Genomic DNA, 18,314 nt, shown 5'->3' on the forward strand with positions numbered 1-18,314 from the left:
GGTATAATATGGTAGTGATGATGATGATGATGATGATGAATGTAATTTCCATAGTAGCCACATGTTTCCCTATAAGTTTTTTTTAATGAAATAAGGGGGCAAACGAGCAAACGGGTCACCTGATGGAAAGCAACTTCCGTCGCCCATGGACACTCGCAGCATCAGAAGAGCTGCAGGTGCGTTGTCGGCCTTTTAAGAGGGAATAGGGTAATAGGGGAGGGTAGGGATGGGAAGGGAATTGGGGAGGGTAGGGAAGGGAATGGGGTAGGGGATTGGGCCTCCGGTAAACTCACTCACTCGGCGAAACACAGCGCTAGCGCTGTTTCTCGCCGGTTTTCTGTGAGTACGTGGTATTTCTCCGGTCGAGCCGACCCATTCGTGCCGAAGCATGGCTCTCCCACGTATAGAAATTTTGAGGAGTTCCCTCGATTACTTATGGATCCTTTATCAGATCACCACTTTTGTGAATATAATACCAAATTGGGATGATACCCTATATACCAAAAGAAAAATTTTGAAAATCGGTTAACAAATGGCGGAGTAATCGTTGAATATAAGAAAACGAACATAGCACCTCCCCCATTTTGAGAGTCGGTTAAAATTGTAGCCTATGTGTTATTCTGATGTATAAGCTATATTATTGTAAAGTTTCATTAAAATCCGTTCAGTTGTTTTTGCGTGAAAGAGTAACAAACATCCATACATCCACACATCCATACATCCATACACCCAAACAAACTTTCGCCTTTATAATATTAGTAGGATTTATGTAAAAACTTTACAAAATCAGTTAACACAACACCAATTAGTAAATCTCTCGCTAGTTCACAACACAAACATAGTGACAAAACTGTTTGTTTGTTAATTATGTAAACATCCACGGTCAGTCACGTCAACCGAGCATTAATATTATCGCGATTATGGTGTGATAGAGCGAAAATACCAGCTTTTAGGTGCTGGCTTTACTATTTTGGATTTTAGGAGGGCATTCCAAGTTTCGGAGGTTTTTTTACCATAATGTTGTTGCGTTGCTGATTGGTTATGTTTGACGTTAGCCAATCAAAATCTAATAAATGAGCAACTCCTGTCAAAAAAATCTGAATCCGTACAAAATCAAAACCAAAATTAAGGTAAAACTGCATGCACAGCGAATATATTTTTTTTAATGAAATAAGGGGGCAAACGAGCAAACGGGTCACCTGATGGAAAGCAACTACCTCCGCCCATGGGAATAGGGAAACATGTGGTAACAGGTGGTAACATCAGAAGAGCTTCAGATGCGTTGCCGGCCTTTTAAGAGGGAATATGCAGGTTTGCAAGTCGTACAGGTCCGAAAATACTGCTGGTGACAGTTCGTTCCAGAGTTTTACAGTGCGCGGTAGAAACTTAGAAAGTTACGCGAAAAACGCACGGTGGAAGACTGCCACTCATCAAGGTGATGAGGATGGTTTATTTTTCGCGTGGGGCGATGCCGAAAAGTTGCAATAACTATATGCATCGACCTTGTATGTTTATCGCTGTGTAAATATTTTTACTAGTAAGAGGGTCAGAGTTAATCAGATTTACTAACATTTAATTACAAAATGGATCAAAGAGTGATAAAAAATTACATAAAATTTTTTACTACACATTCAATATTTTTACTAGTAAGAGGGTCAGAGTTAATCAGATTTACTAACATTTAATTACACAATGGATCAAAGAGTGATAAAAAGTTACATAAAATTTTTTACTACACATTCGGCATTCCAACCTACACATAATCGGTCAGAGGCTCAGAGGTCAAAACTTTACAAACTGTGGTTAACCCACTTCCAACTCAAATATTGACGTACAAAACAAACAGATAATAATATAAACTATATCTTTTCGAACGCTGCAGGCGTACGATCTTAATGGATCGAGTAATCAAGTAACACAGAGTTTAAAAACCGGAAAATGGAGTGAAAACACTATTTGCGCTAACTTCCATTTCTTCCACTACTTTATTGGAAGTTTATTTGAATTTTGATCTTTCGAACATAGGCCCTAGGTTCGAAAAAAAAAGGCCCTACGTTTGAACGATCCTTCTCCTATCCTGGGGATAGTTAGCAAATAGACTCTAATTTTAACAATACGCAGTGCCATATTTTGTTATGATTAATGAGTTTGTCTGTCGGTTTGTTATCTCTTCGCGTTAAAATCGTTAATACGACTTTGATGAAATAGGCATGATGATACATAGAGTCCTAAGAAATAACAAGAGGTAATTTATATATATAAATAAGAGATTAAAAGCCGGTTCCCAAGTAATACACAAATTTCGGCAAACTTGCTGAAAAAAAACATTAAAATAATTTACTTAAATAAAAATATTATATCTAAGATTTAATCATACAAATAGGGACTTAAAAATCCGAGGGCTCGAAAGACAGATGGTGCGTATTTCTGAGGAGCAAGAGGCAACAAAAAGTGGTACCTACATCTTAATTTTACGAAATTTATAAAAAGAAAAGATTGGTTAACTCATTCACTACAAATCATTCTTCCTGCTACATAAAAACTATTTTCATCACACACGGCAAAAATTAGGTGAGGCGATAAACGTGTAGAGTTTTTATTAAAAGCCGTGTTTAATAACAAGGCATAAGGCGTAGGAAGCTTCCGAAATTACGAGAAATAGCTAAAAGTTATCCCTTTCCTTATTTTCAATATTAAAAGCTAGACAAGCGCTAATTTGGGTTCGATTCCTGCGGTGAAATGAATTAGTTGTTGCCAAGTTTAGTGAAGACCATGCAGGCTGATCACCTGACTGTCTGACAGAAATCCAAGCGTCGGAAGTCTGGGAACTCGGAAGGGCATATCAATAACCTGCTTGGTTTCAATGTAACCAACCACCGTCATTCACCGAAATCTGTGTGAAAACTATTGTAATTTCTTTTGTGTTTTAGCGGGCATCCAAACACTTCGAAAATGTCAACGTCCAGATTTACCCGGCCATGTTTCTATAGCATTTTGAAAAGTATTCTAAATCTAAACGTTCCGTCGACCGTCAACCATAACGCAAACTTATTCTACCTTATACACGATTGTACACAATTTAAAGCTTAGAACAAACCTACGCGTCAGTGACGGAGCGTCAAGTTGCGTCAAGTCAGAGTAGACAGAATTATAGAGTGTACCGACTTAGAACTGATGTTGAAATTTTTAAAGGTAAATGCCCAAAAAAAAACCCGTAGTCGATTAAAATAATTTATATACAGCAAAGTAGACCATAAATAGTAGATTGTAAATATATAATTCATTTTATTCGAAACCATAACCGAAACAGATAATTTGAAAAAACTAGTTACTTCCTTTGTTTTTTGTGTTCTTTCTCGTGAAAGCGATGTTGATAGATAAGAATTTACCATTTAGAGAAATAAAGAGATGTCAAATATATTCATATTTTAAGAATAAAGCTTAGAACAAACCTCCGCGTCAGTGACAGGGGACGCGGTACGCGAGACGGGAGCGTCTGCAACGCGAAACTGGCCGTGCACACCTGCGTGACTACGGCGCGAACCGTCAAACTTCATTTGTTAATGAACAGCGGGGCTAAAATGGTCACATTTAGCAATTCCTCTCAATCAATTCAGCAAATGAATTGTCAAAACTGTCAAAATGACAAATGTCAAATCAGTACAAAAATACAGATATGAATTGCAAGCAGAGTTGCATTTTGCGATTTTAGAAAAATGAATCATATTATTATGATTCATATCATGATTCTTCAAAGCGACCATTTAAGCCCCGCTGTTACTGAAGACGCGCGACTTTATCTGGTGTATGCTAACTGTTCTGGTAATGACATCCTCATACTTAATATCAGAGTCCGATGCGTCGGACGGACGGACTTTTGATTTGGAAGGTGCAGAGGAATAAAACACGTCTACAATGGTCAAGTTAAATTAATTGAGGCGCCTACCACACGTACATGCTTGGCTACAGATTTGCTTGCGCATGCCGGCTTGAACACTGAACATTGTGCGTGTAGTTGGTAAAACTGTAGTACGCGCAAGCCCCAAAGTTTGTCTTGTTGTTCTTTAAACTTGCTTGAAATTCAGGCATGCCTTCGTGAAGACTTGTCTGCGCGTGTGGTTGGAAGTTCAGTGTTCAAGCCGCTCTTTGTCAGTCAAAATATGGTGTTAAAATGCGCGCACGTTGCTATAAAATGGCAGATTTACGTACATATTATAAACGTCAGTTTTCAACTGAATTCATTGAATTATAAAAATCTCTGCTCGCTCTGTGGAAGATCAAATCGAAAGATTATTCTGACAGGAATGAAAAAAAATACGCATATGAAAAAAAAAATATGCATTATCAATTTTGTCACTAGCAAACACTGGAAAAATTAAAGCAGAAGAAATAGCTCTGCATCTCGGCAAGAATGTGGCTTGCGCATGCATGTGGTAGATAAGTCAGTCTTATATTTACATTTTCACGCGAGAAGCAAGCGCTAGCAAAACTGTGTTCAAGCATGCACATGTGGTAGGTGCCTTAGTATTATGACACAATCTATCAAAACATAAACAAATCAAAAAAACATTAACTAAAGAGTTGTACAAAATAATATAAAAAGGTTTTAAAAAAGAAGTCTAGTTATGTACACTTCAAAACACGCGTCTGACAACTTGACGCGCATGTTTCGCTTTGCCGACGCGAACATTTCGCGTCGCGGTCGCGTAGGTGTGCACGGCGCCATAAGATTACATGGGCAGCGTCCGCCGCGCGGTAGACGCTACCGCTTCGCAGTCGCTTTGGACGCGTATGTTTGTCCTAAGCTTAAACTAAATCACAAGTAGCTTCTCTCTACATCCTCTATCGGTTGTATCACGGAGAGTGCTTTGAGGAATTGTTCGGAATCATACCTCTCGCAACTTTTTTTTTATCGTTCCACTAGAAAAAAATATACTATTCTATTCACTATGACGAGGATCAGTCTTCCATCGTGCGTTTTTTGTGTAACTTTTTGCTTCGCACTGTAAAACTCTGAAACAAACTGTCACCAGCAATATTTCCAAATCCAATACGACCTGCAAACCTTCAAAGGCCGGCAACGCACCTGCAGCTCTTCTAATGTTAAGAGTGTCCATGGGCAACAGTAGTTGCTTTCCATCAAGTGATCCGTTTGCTCGTTTGATGATGTTTTATAAAAAAAACCGATCATATAAACTATATTGTTATCATGTAATAATCCTAAAAAACAGTACAATTATTAAGGTATACAGATAATTTTCTATGCCAAACTAACATTCTATACTGTCAGATATAAAAGTGATAAATATTTTAATATTAAATACATACTTATAATAATCACTAGACACATGCATAAAATGTTTTTACTACGTACTAATCGCCACACTATCGTTTGTAGCATCGCGTCGTCCTAACTATCATATTAGATTCCTATAAGAAAAGTCAATTAGTTACGATCGTTTTTAAACTACTCGGTTTTGATCCAAAAAGGACATTGTATTTGGGATAAAGTATATGTAGTCTACCATGCCACATATAAATGGTTTCAATCGATTACGGGTTTTTGGTCCATACATTTTTGGGCATTCACCTTTGACGTTTTATGACGAAAATCGTCGCTAGGGTTGATAACTTGTTACATACGAATTTAAAACTATGACATATTCGCTGGACGTGTTCCTCTTGGTCGTATGTGTCTTGACTCTTGGCACATGCGATTAAAATTGTCAGAATCCAATTTTGAAATCTTTATTTTAAATACTTAAAAATAAATTATATCGGCCAGTGCGAGGCACATTCCGTTCATAATCCTAGTGAAACCCGACGAATTTGACAGATATTGAAACCTGTCCGTTTCTTTGCAGTCGAACTACTGATAGTTATGTCTATTGTGGTCAAGTTGTCAAAATATGTATGTGTTTTTTGTATACAAAACACACATTTGACAACTTGACACTCCGCTTCGCAGTCGCCTGGTCGCGTAGCTTAGCTTTACAGTAGGTACCAACGAGTATAAAAGTCCAGTACACTGTACAGTCAAGTACAGAGACGAGTACAAAAAGATCAGACTCACCGATACAGTGTTCCCGAGTGTATTTTCTTCACGCCGTCCATGTTGACCGGGCAGCTCAGATATTACAAAGTAAAGTCATTGTGGCCCACCCGATAACAGCGGGCAATTTGTTAACGCCACCTGGAACAAATTTGATAGGAATTAAAAATTAACGCCGAAGGACTAAGGATAAGGACCCTTTTGGCTCCTTTTGGGTAGGGTTGGCGTCCTGCGGTGCTAAAATGGTCGCTTTGAAGAATCATGATATGAATTATAATATGATTCATTTTTATAAAATCGCAAAATGCATGTTCTCTGCTTGCAATTCATTTCTGTATTTTTGTACTGATTTGACATTTGTCAGTTTCACAGTTTTGACAATTCATTTGCTGAATTGATTGAGAGGAATTGCTAAATGTGACCATTTTAGCCCCGCTGTTAAGGATACAGTCAGGCTTTTCGATTGCGTGTCCTGCCAAAATTAAGGGAGTCAGGCTTTTGTAATTTTGAATCTACAATCTCTAGTCTCCCACCGCAGAGCGCGATAGAGACAACACGACAAAAGTTCTAATAAAAGAACAGAAAATCTTCGATTCGTTGTCCGCTGATTCCTTCTCCAAAACTTAACCGATTTAAGTACTTTTTTCATTAAGAATTAAAGCAAGGCTTGAGCTGTGTTCCTATGTTTTATTTTTTTGTATATTTTAGCCAGTTTCGTTTTCTGGGTTTTTGAACACAGAGGAAAGCCATTTTTTTTGGGTTTTTGGATGTTCTTATCTTTTTTAATAATAAAATTATGAAAAAAAGAAAACATAGGGACATGCTAATAGTGGCCATAGATATTCAGGAAAAAAATCATAACTCTACCGCCATTATCCAGGGAGGAAACAGGAGACAACGTTTGTATGGAAAAACGGCGGTGTGGACTCCTCTTAAATTATTGTTTTAATAAAACAGACAATTTGTACACGCGCTGCCGACAGCCAAACGTATCGCTATACTGATAGTGTAGTTTATGGAGAGTTTCCGTCTTTTTATACAAATGTCCGGCTAAGTTGACTGCTTTGTCCGGCTTTTCGGTTTAGCGACCTGGCAACCCTGACGCAGAAGGACCCTCTTGGCTCCTTTGGGGGGATTCCCCCTGTCAACCCTTCAATGCGATTTTGAAGAGCAGAGCAGTGCAATTACTGGCATGATTATCGTCTGATGGTTGCATTCAAAGATTTAATTATTACTTACTTTAATGAAGATTATGACCTAAACTGTGTACTCTCTCTCTGTGCATTAGATAACGTCAAAAGAAATAAGAGTCATAGATGTTACCTAAAAAATTTTTACTACTTGGACGTTAAAAGTGCTGAGGGAAGGCTGATCGATACCGGAATCCGGTTGGACTGATCGCAGGCCAAATTGACCAGACTCGTTTTGTGCATTTTGTGGGCTCGAGTCCGGTCAGATCGGCCTGCGATCAGTCCGAATTGATTCGTTCAGCATCCTGGAGGCCTTTAAAATCTTAAATAATGATGAAGCGTTTGCAATGTAAATGTAAGGCATCCACTGGCCATTGCACGCTCATGCAAGCGACAGTCAATTCCGTCAATCATGAATTATGTTTGACTGATGGTGACTGATGGACTGACGAATGGTATTAGACGGTCACTCAATTCTCTTCAGTTTTATGTCAGTCAAAGACAAAATTTTCAAAGATATAAGTATACGTTTCTATTTTTTTTACTATTTTGTCAGATATAGGCAACACTCAATCAAAATTCGTGACAGATGGTTGCATGAAGCAAAAATCAAAATATCCAGATTTTCGTCAATCAAATTCATGCAACCGTCTGTCACGCTCTTACACGGTAGGTTTATCCATCAGTTACAGCCATGACTGTGGTAAAACTGACAGCAAAACCTACCGTGTAATGGATGCCTAACGCAATCAAGATATTTGACTAAAGCAGTGTGGTATTGGTCAAATATCGATACTATAGTGGTTTACATTCGGAACATCGTAATTCATAGATTTAGGGATGTGACACATTCGACATCAATCGATATAGACCGACTTACGCCGAGGATCCAAATCTCACGGGAACCATTACATATTATATTTTTTTAAACTATCCTATGTTCTCTCTCCGACAAAAAGTATTCAAGCATCAAAATCGGTTCAGTCTTCAGTGGTTAAAGCGTCAAAAGGTTATAGAAAGTCTGACGTCGATTATATGCTGCCATTTGGGAATCTCTGTCCCAATGCACTTCTTGAACTGAACGAAAGTTTGGGAAGCGTTCAATCAAATTACTCTAGGTACAGTAAAGCTGCATAATTTTTTAAGCGATCTAAAATCTCAACATGACCTAGAATTGGAAGTTGGGAAGTGTTAAATTATTCCAAAATCAAACACCACTAGGGGTCTGATTCTTAGACCTCGAATGTCACTCAAACTGTCTCACTCCAGCGGGAGACGCGAGTAGACTGTTGAAGTTAGAACCGCTTGCGATCGAAGATTCCGAGTATGAGAATCCGCCTCCAGCACTGCTATTCAAACGTTATCCTATTAATGAGACTATAGAGACGACTAATTAGTAATCTTTAACCAAGAAACTACAAGAAACTGAATTTTGCACTGAAAGGTATAGTTACGTAGAGCATCGCGAATGAAGAGCATTCGAAACTTTTTCTACCATTATTCTAATCCCGACTGTATAGAATTGAACCCCGTATGATATACCTAGAACATACGAACAGGAAACGAGGATTGGGCAGCTTATGCAAAACAAGCTAAATGGATGAAGTAGGGGGGAAAATTGACTAAGTCGTATGCTGAATTTGCATAATATTATGATTGATTGACAAGATTGAATGGTGTGGCTTATAGTCCAGTTAAGTAAAAGTTAGTAGGTAGGTACTAACTTAAATGAGAGTTTCTTAAAATAATAGTCTACTGTAAAGCGCTATGATTTAGTTTAGCGGTTCTCAAACTCAAACTTTTTTGGTGCCGAAACCCTTTTAAGAAGTGTTTATGGACCCCCTAAACAAATGTTTTATCTTTGAATACTTTTCTCTATGCTGGTGTCTGATGAAATTTCTAAAAAACAATTTATGTATAGGCTATGGCCTTTGCTCGCGAAGAACCTGTAAGCCTTTGCGGAGACTCAGAGCTCCGCGGTGCACACTTTGAGAATCGCTTTTTTAATTTTTAGAAAAGACAGGGCAATTTTTTAGGTAAGTAAAATGCTCGATTTCCGTGCAATCAACGATTATAATCGCATCGAATTTGCAGGCAACATCTTATAATTATTTTGTGCTTATTAGTAGAAGCACAGTATAAATATTATAATGGTTTTAGAAGATATATTATGTAGTAAAGAGAGCAATGGAAGCCCGTGGCATCATCCTTATTAATCTATTATATCTAACCAACGAAATTTTTCGGTGATCAGTGAATACGTACACACTTGCACAGCCGCTACAAAACGGGGCTAATTGCGTCCTCAATTAGTGTGGAGTCGGAACATTGCATCATCAATATTATCTACGAACGAGGTAATGTGCAAAAAGTTATTATAACGATCCACTTCCAGCCCAAACAACTGAAAGGTCACGAACTCGCCAATTACAAAATACATTGATTCTGCGATATTATTTTCAGTGAGATAGTTTCGGTATAGATTCGAATTTCAATGCATGTCTCGGTATATTTGTACTAATTCATACTATACTATACTAGAGTGTTTCCCAACCTGTGGTCCGCGGACCCCTCGGGGTCCGTAAGTATAATATGTATGGGTCCGCGATGTCATCTCTTGACCAAACATTATTCGATTTTTTGCTGTTAATTTTATTATTTGTAATTGTTAATTTTATTAAGGGGTTCCGTGAAAACTGTGCTTGACTTCCTAGGGGTCCGTAAGCTGAAAAAGTTTGAGAAACACTGCTATACTATATAGTATATCTGGGGGCACGGGAGTGCCCCCGCCAAGATAAGCCAAGCGAAGCGCGCAAGCGCACTACCTACCTTTTCTCGAAACGTTTCGTCGTATTTTTGAACCCTCGTAACTTTGGTTTGAATAATGCCAGATAGTTGAAATTTTTAAGATATAATGACATGGGTATAGTTATTAAATGCGCAAATTTTGAATATCGTAGCTATTATACTTTAGATTTATAGGTGTCCAAAAATCCACAATTTGGTCACTGACTCACCGATCATCAAAACTGTTAGGATACTTCCTGAAGTCTTAGAAAGCTGAAATTTGGTATGTAACATAATATTTGTACTAAAACAACATAAAAAATATCAAACCCAACTTACCCTATATCCGTACCATTATAGAGCAAAATTAGGCAAAAATTTGTTTTTTTTTTTGTATGGGAGCCCCCCTAATTTTTTTATTTTATTTTAATATTATTATTAAATATTAAAGTAGACATATAACTAAGGACTTTGAGAAAAATTCAAGTACCTACCTGTTGCCAATATTGATATAGAGCAAAAAAGGCCAAAAAATCACGTTTGTTGTATGGGAGCCCCCCTTAAATATTAATTTCATTTTGTTTTTAGTATTTTTGTTACAGCACCAACAGATATACATAATCTGTGAAAATTTCAACTCTCTAGCTATTACCGTTCTTAAGTTACAGCCTGGAGACAGACAGACGGACAGGCATCGAAGTCTCAGTAATAGGGTCTCGTTTTTACCCTATGGGTACGCAACCCTAAAAAAATAACTAAAAGAAAAAACAACGTAAACCAGCTTACAAAAAGAAATGAAATCCCACCAAAAACATTTTCATGTAAAAATGTTGCCAAGATGAGAACATAACATTATAGTTCGCCGTGTCAAAAAGTAGTGAGATCTCATGTAGAGCCAAGTTTCTAACCTTACATACTTAGCCCTTAATCTAAAAACCTTAATTTTACCCTGAAAAAAATGATGCGTTTGTGTAGTTTATATATCGTTTCTTGCTTTTTTATTGATCCCCGTAGGAACGCGTTTCCTCCCTTAGACATACTACTGAACGACGTACTACTGAAAACAAAATCAATAATTGTAGTATATTATTTTTATGGTAAGACATGGGCACGACCGTGGTCGAAGTTCAAAACGAAATGACTAAGCAAACTTGCAGTTGACGTCACATTTTTTTCTCCAGAAGGCGTTCTGCCACTAAACCTGAAAAATAAAATATACTGAGGGCCGCAAGAGTGAAGCTTACGGGGAAGTGGGCTAGATAAGATTCTAGCAGGGTAGGAACGGTCTAAGTCCTAAGAGATTGCGTGTCCAAAAAAAAAAAAAGAGTGAGGCGAGATGATTTACTAGATAAATCTCACAAGATATATCCTAAGATATCTTATAATCTCACAGTCAAACAAAATTCTTAAGTAAATAAAGTTCACACACAATATAATCAATTTATCATAGCATTTACTAAATCGTTTGTTTGGGAAACATTGTTAAAATAGCACGTAATTTGCCACAGTTAACAGTTATATATATTAAATAAGCCTGCTTTTATCGTAGAAATAAAATTCAATAATATAATTTCGATAACAATAAGTTAAGACAATTTAATGAAAATAAAACGAAGTGCTAATTTTTGATTTGGGAGTAATCTGGAATACATAATCTCAATTAAATAGATGGTGGCGAACTGAGCCAGGGCCTCGCTGGCAAGCAAGCTCGAGTTAACTGCGAAGTTTACCGATGCATGAGTTTCGGTTTCGGTTTCGGCTATATTTTGGCCGAAACCGAAACTAAGGCCGAAACTAGATTTTTTGGCCGGAACTGGCCGAAACCGAAACCGAAATTTCGGTCGGTCACTAGTATATACTATATAGTATATAAATATACTAATACTATAATATAGCTTCAACTCCCAAGCGGTCACATTCGACCGCGATAACAATATATTTCCACGAAACGCGAACACCTCTTCACGCCCAAACCGATGAACCGATTTTGCTGAAACTTGGTATGGATCCACTTTGAGTACCGCCTACCGGGAAAGGACATAAGTTACTTTTTATCTCAGAAAAATGTACGGTTCCCGCGCAATAAACGAGTTTTGGCGCAACGGACTTACAGACTTTATCCATTAAAATCAATAATAAAAAAATTAATATGTTTTGTATATATTATTATGTTTAATAGTTTTGCTTACAATTATTATTATAAATCATGAAATGAAAACAATGTATTATGTTCTATTTTGAGGACGAACTGTCGGTTTGGAAATCTAACCACTAGACCACTAATTGGCTGTTATATGCAAATACAACATTACAAAATGATTATTTTGTGTTGTAGGAAATTCTATAAAATTTTTGCAGTACAAAGTGTTAGCTAAACTTCATACTGCAAATGCTATAGCCGGCCCCTAGATGATCAATTGTATTGTTCAAATCAATATCACACTACATTTTTATTGAACAGTTTATTTGACAATTAGATTAAAGGCGCGGGAAGTTCAATATACACCCTAGATCAGGGGTCACCAATTAGTTTCACTCGGGGTCTATTTTAAGAATTGAAATGACCTTCGCGGTCCGCACATTGCGGAAATTACAAAGGTTTTTCTTTTCATCATCATTTACAATTATTATCAATGAGAAAAGTGACAATTTTTGTAGCTAACTCTTATCTCTCTGATGTTTGTAGTGAAATTAGTGCAAGCTATTAAATCCTGGAGATGTTTATTTCAATGAAGTTCATCTTCGAAAATGCTTGGTTCGCACACCATGGGTCGGTGGTTCGGATGCGGACCACGGTCCGCCATTTGGTGACCCCTGCCCTAGATGGTCAATAATATTATTGTCAAAACATACAATATATTTAACAATTAACAATATCTTAAAAAAGTAGACTAGAAAATTATCCATTTGAAACACACAATGCCATGGAGGGACACACAGACATAGTGGACACAAGAATAACCTGGAGGTTAGAAACCACTAAAACAAGTTAGAACCATGGTGTTTATTTTGATGACACATTATCTTGGTCTCACCACTTAAAAGAAGTTAGTAAAAGGATTTATGCAACCTGGTTCTCTGTCTGTCGCCTGCGTTACCTCTTACCTATCCCAACCAAGATAAAAATTGCTGAATCTTTATTCCTGTCAATTCTGGACTATGCTGATGCTTGTTTGACCAATATCACCGAGGATCAATTAAATAAGCTCAAGCGACTTCAGAATCTTGCAATCAGATTTATCTTCGGATTAAAGAAATTCGATCATGTGTCTGAATATCGAAGACGTCTGAAGTGGTTACCCATACGTTTTCGTCGAGATGCTCGTATCCTGTCGCTTATGTATTGTATTATATATGATCCCAGTCTACCCCTATACCTCAAAGATCAATTTTTATTTCGTCAAGCCACTGTAAAGGAGCTAAGATCTGCGTCAAACTATCATCTAGAAATGCCCGTGCATCAAACCAAATACTACGGTTCCTCTTTTGTTGTTACTGGTGTTAAGCTCTGGAACTCCTTGCCTAAGCATGTAAAACTTGCAAAATTGTTAAAATCGTTAAGTTCTATGTTGTTATTCCGTATTTATAATATAAATATAGTATTATTTTATGATAAATTTAGTATTTATGTATAGTATTATTGTATATATTATGTATATTTGTATATTAATTCATATAGGTAATCTTAACAATAGATTTGTATTCTTTTGTTTGCACACGCTCACATATCTCTTCTGCAATTTCACCTTCACTCCTGGTTGCCTGGAAGAGATTGCTACCTAGTAATAAGGCCGCCATTGTGACACCTATGTATTATTTTTGTTTTTATATAATTTGTATTCTCTCTAAATATTTGTATTTAATTGAATTGAACCAGCCAGTAACTAAATTTATCTGTTTGCGAACATTAATATTATGATTTATGATACATATTATATTAGTTAGTTTACATTATTATTAGCATAAGAAAGCAGTTCATTTAATGTAATGCATAGTTTTTTTTTTGAATTTTAAATCATTTTTCCCGCCCTAAAGCCATCCATTTATGCAAAAGATGGCAATTCTTTTACTGTTAGTTATCTTGTTTATCCACTCACATCTTCAGCCTGCCTAGCATACGCCAACGAGATATCTCACTCTACATGTTTTCTTGATGTTTGATAGTTTGTCTCTTCATCTTTATTGACCCTAGCATGACAAACATTTTTTCTCGCGTAGATCTATAATCGAATTAACACATTTTTATAGAGTTTTGTCGAGATATTGTCGAGATTTTGACATTATGAGACAAGTAGTTTTTAATTCTCGAGAGTGAGATACCTCGTTGGCGTAAGCTAGGCAAGCAGTTATAACCTTCCCTTTATCCTTTTGTAACCTTCTTAGAATTTCTCTAAAATACAATATGTTTAATAATTTAGTTTTTTTTTATATATCATTAACTCAAAACTAGTGAACCAATTTGGATAAAATTTGGTCAGGGTGTATCCTTAGGGGCACTATGGAAAAAAGACTTAGAAAAATTTTCGATTTTTTTTTGTGGTATAATAAACACTATATTTTTTTAGTTTAAATGTGTAGCGACAGTCATTACTGACATTTTTTATTATTATATTTTTTTATTTTAGAGGCACCGTTTTAAAGTTGTAGTCAAAAATATTTAGAATTTTTTTCGACAAAAAATCTCGTAATAACCCTGTATTTTTTTTCGCGCATCGTGTCGAACTCACCATAGGGATAAGTTTTACCCATGCGGAAAATTTCTGTAGGTCGCACCGTTTTCGAGAAAAGCCAGGTTGAAGTGTCATAATACTTAGACGAATTTTTCAAAAAAAATCGGTGTCCAGGTAACACCCAATTATTATTGGCGCATTTGATTGCCACCCTTAAAGCCGTCATTTTTTGTCATGTAACATTTTTTCCTGCGAGCCTCGGTTTCCGAAATAATCGTACTTCATAGTGCTAGTGTAGCCAAAGGGGCGCAGGACTTAGAAAATTTTCGGTGAAAAAAAAAATGACTCCAATTAACACCATCATTTTACTGGCGCAGCGTGTCGAGCTCACCGCAGGGACCAATTTTACCCATGAGGCGATTTCACGTAGGTCGCACCGTTTTCGAGAAAAGCCAGGTTGAAGTGTCATAATACTTAGACGAATTTTTCAAAAAAAATCGGTGTCCAGGTAACACCCAATTATTATTGGCGCATTCGATTGCCACCCTTAAAGCCATCATTTTTTGTCATGTAACATTTTTTCCTGCGAGCCTCGGTTTCCGAAATAATCGTACTTCACAGTGCTAGTGTAGCCAAAGGGGCGCAGGACTTAGAAAATTTTCGGTGAAAAAAAAAAGACTCCAATTAACACCATCATTTTACTGGCGCAGCGTGTCGAGCTCACCACAGGTACCAATTTTACCCATGAGGCAATTTCACGTAGGTCGCACCGTTTTCGAGAAAAGCCAGGTTGAAGTGTCATAATACTTAGACGAATTTTTCAAAAAAAATCGGTGTCCAGGTAACACCCAATTATTATTGGCGCATTCGATTGCCACCCTTAAAGCCATCATTTTTTGTCATGTAACATTTTTTCCTGCGAGCCTCGGTTTCCGAAATAATCGTACTTCACAGTGCTAGTGTAGCCAAAGGGGCGCAGGACTTAGAAAATTTTCGGTGAAAAAAAAATGACTCCAATTAACACCCTCATTTTACTGGCGCAGCGTGTCGAGCTCACCACAGGTACCAATTTTACCCATGAGGCAATTTCACGTAGGTCGCACCGTTTTCGAGAAAAGCCAGGTTGAAGTGTCATAATACTTAGACGAATTTTTCAAAAAAAATCGGTGTCCAGGTAACACCCAATTATTATTGGCGCATTCGATTGCCACCCTTAAAGCCATCATTTTTTGTCATGTAACATTTTTTCCTGCGAGCCTCGGTTTCCGAAATAATCGTACTTCACAGTGCTAGTGTAGCCAAAGGGGCGCAGGACTTAGAAAATTTTCGGTGAAAAAAAAAAGACTCCAATTAACACCATCATTTTACTGGCGCAGCGTGTCGAGCTCACCACAGGTACCAATTTTACCCATGAGGCAATTTCACGTAGGTCGCACCGTTTTCGAGAAAAGCCAGGTTGAAGTGTCATAATACTTAGACGAATTTTTCAAAAAAAATCGGTGTCCAGGTAACACCCAATTATTATTGGCGCATTCGATTGCCACCCTTAAAGCCATCATTTTTTGTCATGTAACATTTTTTCCTGCGAGCCTCGGTTTCCGAAATAATCGTACTTCACAGTGCTAGTGTAGCCAAAGGGGCGCAGGACTTAGAAAATTTTCGGTGAAAAAAAAATGACTCCAATTAACACCCTCATTTTACTGGCGCAGCGTGTCGAGCTCACCACAGGGACCAATTTTACCCATGAGGCGATTTCACGTAGGTCGCACCGTTTTCGAGAAAAGCCAGGTTGAAGTGTCATAATACTTAGACGAATTTTTCAAAAAAAATCGGTGTCCAGATAACACCCAATTATTATTGGCGCATTCGATTTGAAACAAAAGTGGTTGGAGCTCAAGCGGTACTCTCGCATCTGCAGGAACGAGCAACGCCTAAAGTGGTAAAGGCGTAAATCGTGTGATACTGTCGTGACACCAACATCAGCTGTGTCTTGTAAGTTGTATACCAACAGCTTTTAGGATGCGATTACTATAGTCAGGCGGATGAGTGTATCAGCTAATGAGGAGGTGCTATGTTTGGGGGCGGCGTCTTTTGCAGGGACCAGTGTGGGCATTCGGCTGTATGAGACACGTAAGACAGGAAAATTCACATCGAAACCATCCCAAATAAAACAATAGAGACTATAATATTATTATTATTATTTACATCGTTTAATGGGGCGAGTTGAAAAAATGAAATTATAGCACTCTCAGAAGCGAAAATATAAGTTATGAATGGGCGAGTACACGTACTTTGTGTTAAATACCGGGTATGATGAGACAATTACGGTATGTCGGTGAGGGACTTAAATCTTTTAAGAGAAATATCTCTTGCAATACAGTTACACCTTGCAAGTATTGGGTAAAGTGCGTAACGGTCTACGGGCTCTTTAAAAACTCAACCTCACGGGGCATATTAGGGTATCACAGAGAAACAATAATCGCATAAACAATATTATATAGGCTCGTGTGTGTGGCAAGCGAAACGGATTCCAAATTTTTCGTGGCGGCAGAAAACGATGCAGTGAAAAAACGCAACGTGCGTATAAAACATTAAAAATATTATATGTACAAATACATAATATATCGAATCGATACACAGACACAAGTCTAGTTTTCCCAAATCACAGACTAATCAAAAGTAAAGAAACGCGTCTTAGAAATCGCTGTGCAATGTAGACACTTGTAGGGCGAGTAAATTAAACACAGAATACTGTACAACTCAAGACGTCCTCTCCGTGCCATGGCTGGTAAGGAAGTGTTTATCCGTCTGACGTCGGGCGAGTGCCAACCACCAACCCTACCATATCGTGGGGCGTCCAACTTTATTTATCAATACACTACAATCGCCTTGACATAATTAAGGCGCAACACCAAGGACTCTATAACATACTACGTAATTAATACTAAAGTACAAAATAACAAATTAAAAAAACAACTAAAATAAAATAAGTACATAATAAATATAAATAATCATAAATAAAATATATTGTCAAAACAGATACTTAATTATGAATAAATAAAATATATTAGACCTACATAATTATTATAAATATAATACCTAGCGGCGGGGGCAGTTTGGGCTACAGCGGCAGTCTGTACGGCGGATTTTTCTCTTTCCCGATCCGGGATACACCCGGCTTATGTCCCTTAAAAGACGGCGAAATCGGGCAGCATCTGATGGCAAGCTTTTTAGTATATTCTGACGGTACATGTACTCGCCCATATACCACATTAGGCGTTGCTCGCTCCTGCAAGTGCGACAGTGCCGCTTGAGCTCCAACCACTGTCGCTCCAGGGTGTTGGTATGGATTTTGCACCGTACTAGATTGCTCCTCCTTACGACTCTGCCCAGACTGGGATGCACGGGAAGGGCTACTGTCCCGGCGACAAATTCGCGGCTATGGTTCACTGTAAAGTGACCGCTCATTCCCAGGCGATGATCGACACCCGTATATGCCCTGTGTAAATCGGACATTATATAGCTATTGGCCTGGACGTTGCTAGCGATGATGGGGTCTAATGTCTCCCTCGTTTTATTTGGGATGGTTTCGATATGAATTTTTTTAGTCTTACG

At 37.7% G+C, this 18,314-nt stretch overlaps 1 protein-coding gene across 2 annotated transcripts in view; it reads right to left on the bottom strand.

Annotated features, from left to right (window-relative positions):
• Nucleotides 1-18,314, bottom strand: part of LOC121736321 (catenin delta-2) — a 70,626-nt gene that overhangs the window by 48,643 nt on the left and 3,669 nt on the right. For both annotated transcript variants that reach the window (XM_042127430.1, XM_042127431.1), the window contains exon 2: nt 6,074-6,193. In XM_042127430.1, coding sequence (XP_041983364.1) covers nt 6,074-6,114 — 41 coding nt within the window. In that variant the 5' untranslated portion in view covers nt 6,115-6,193. The remainder of the gene's footprint in view (nt 1-6,073; nt 6,194-18,314) is intronic.

The sequence above is a fragment of the Aricia agestis genome, chromosome 19, assembly GCF_905147365.1.
Source record: "Aricia agestis chromosome 19, ilAriAges1.1, whole genome shotgun sequence".
Lineage (NCBI taxonomy): Eukaryota > Metazoa > Arthropoda > Insecta > Lepidoptera > Lycaenidae > Aricia > Aricia agestis.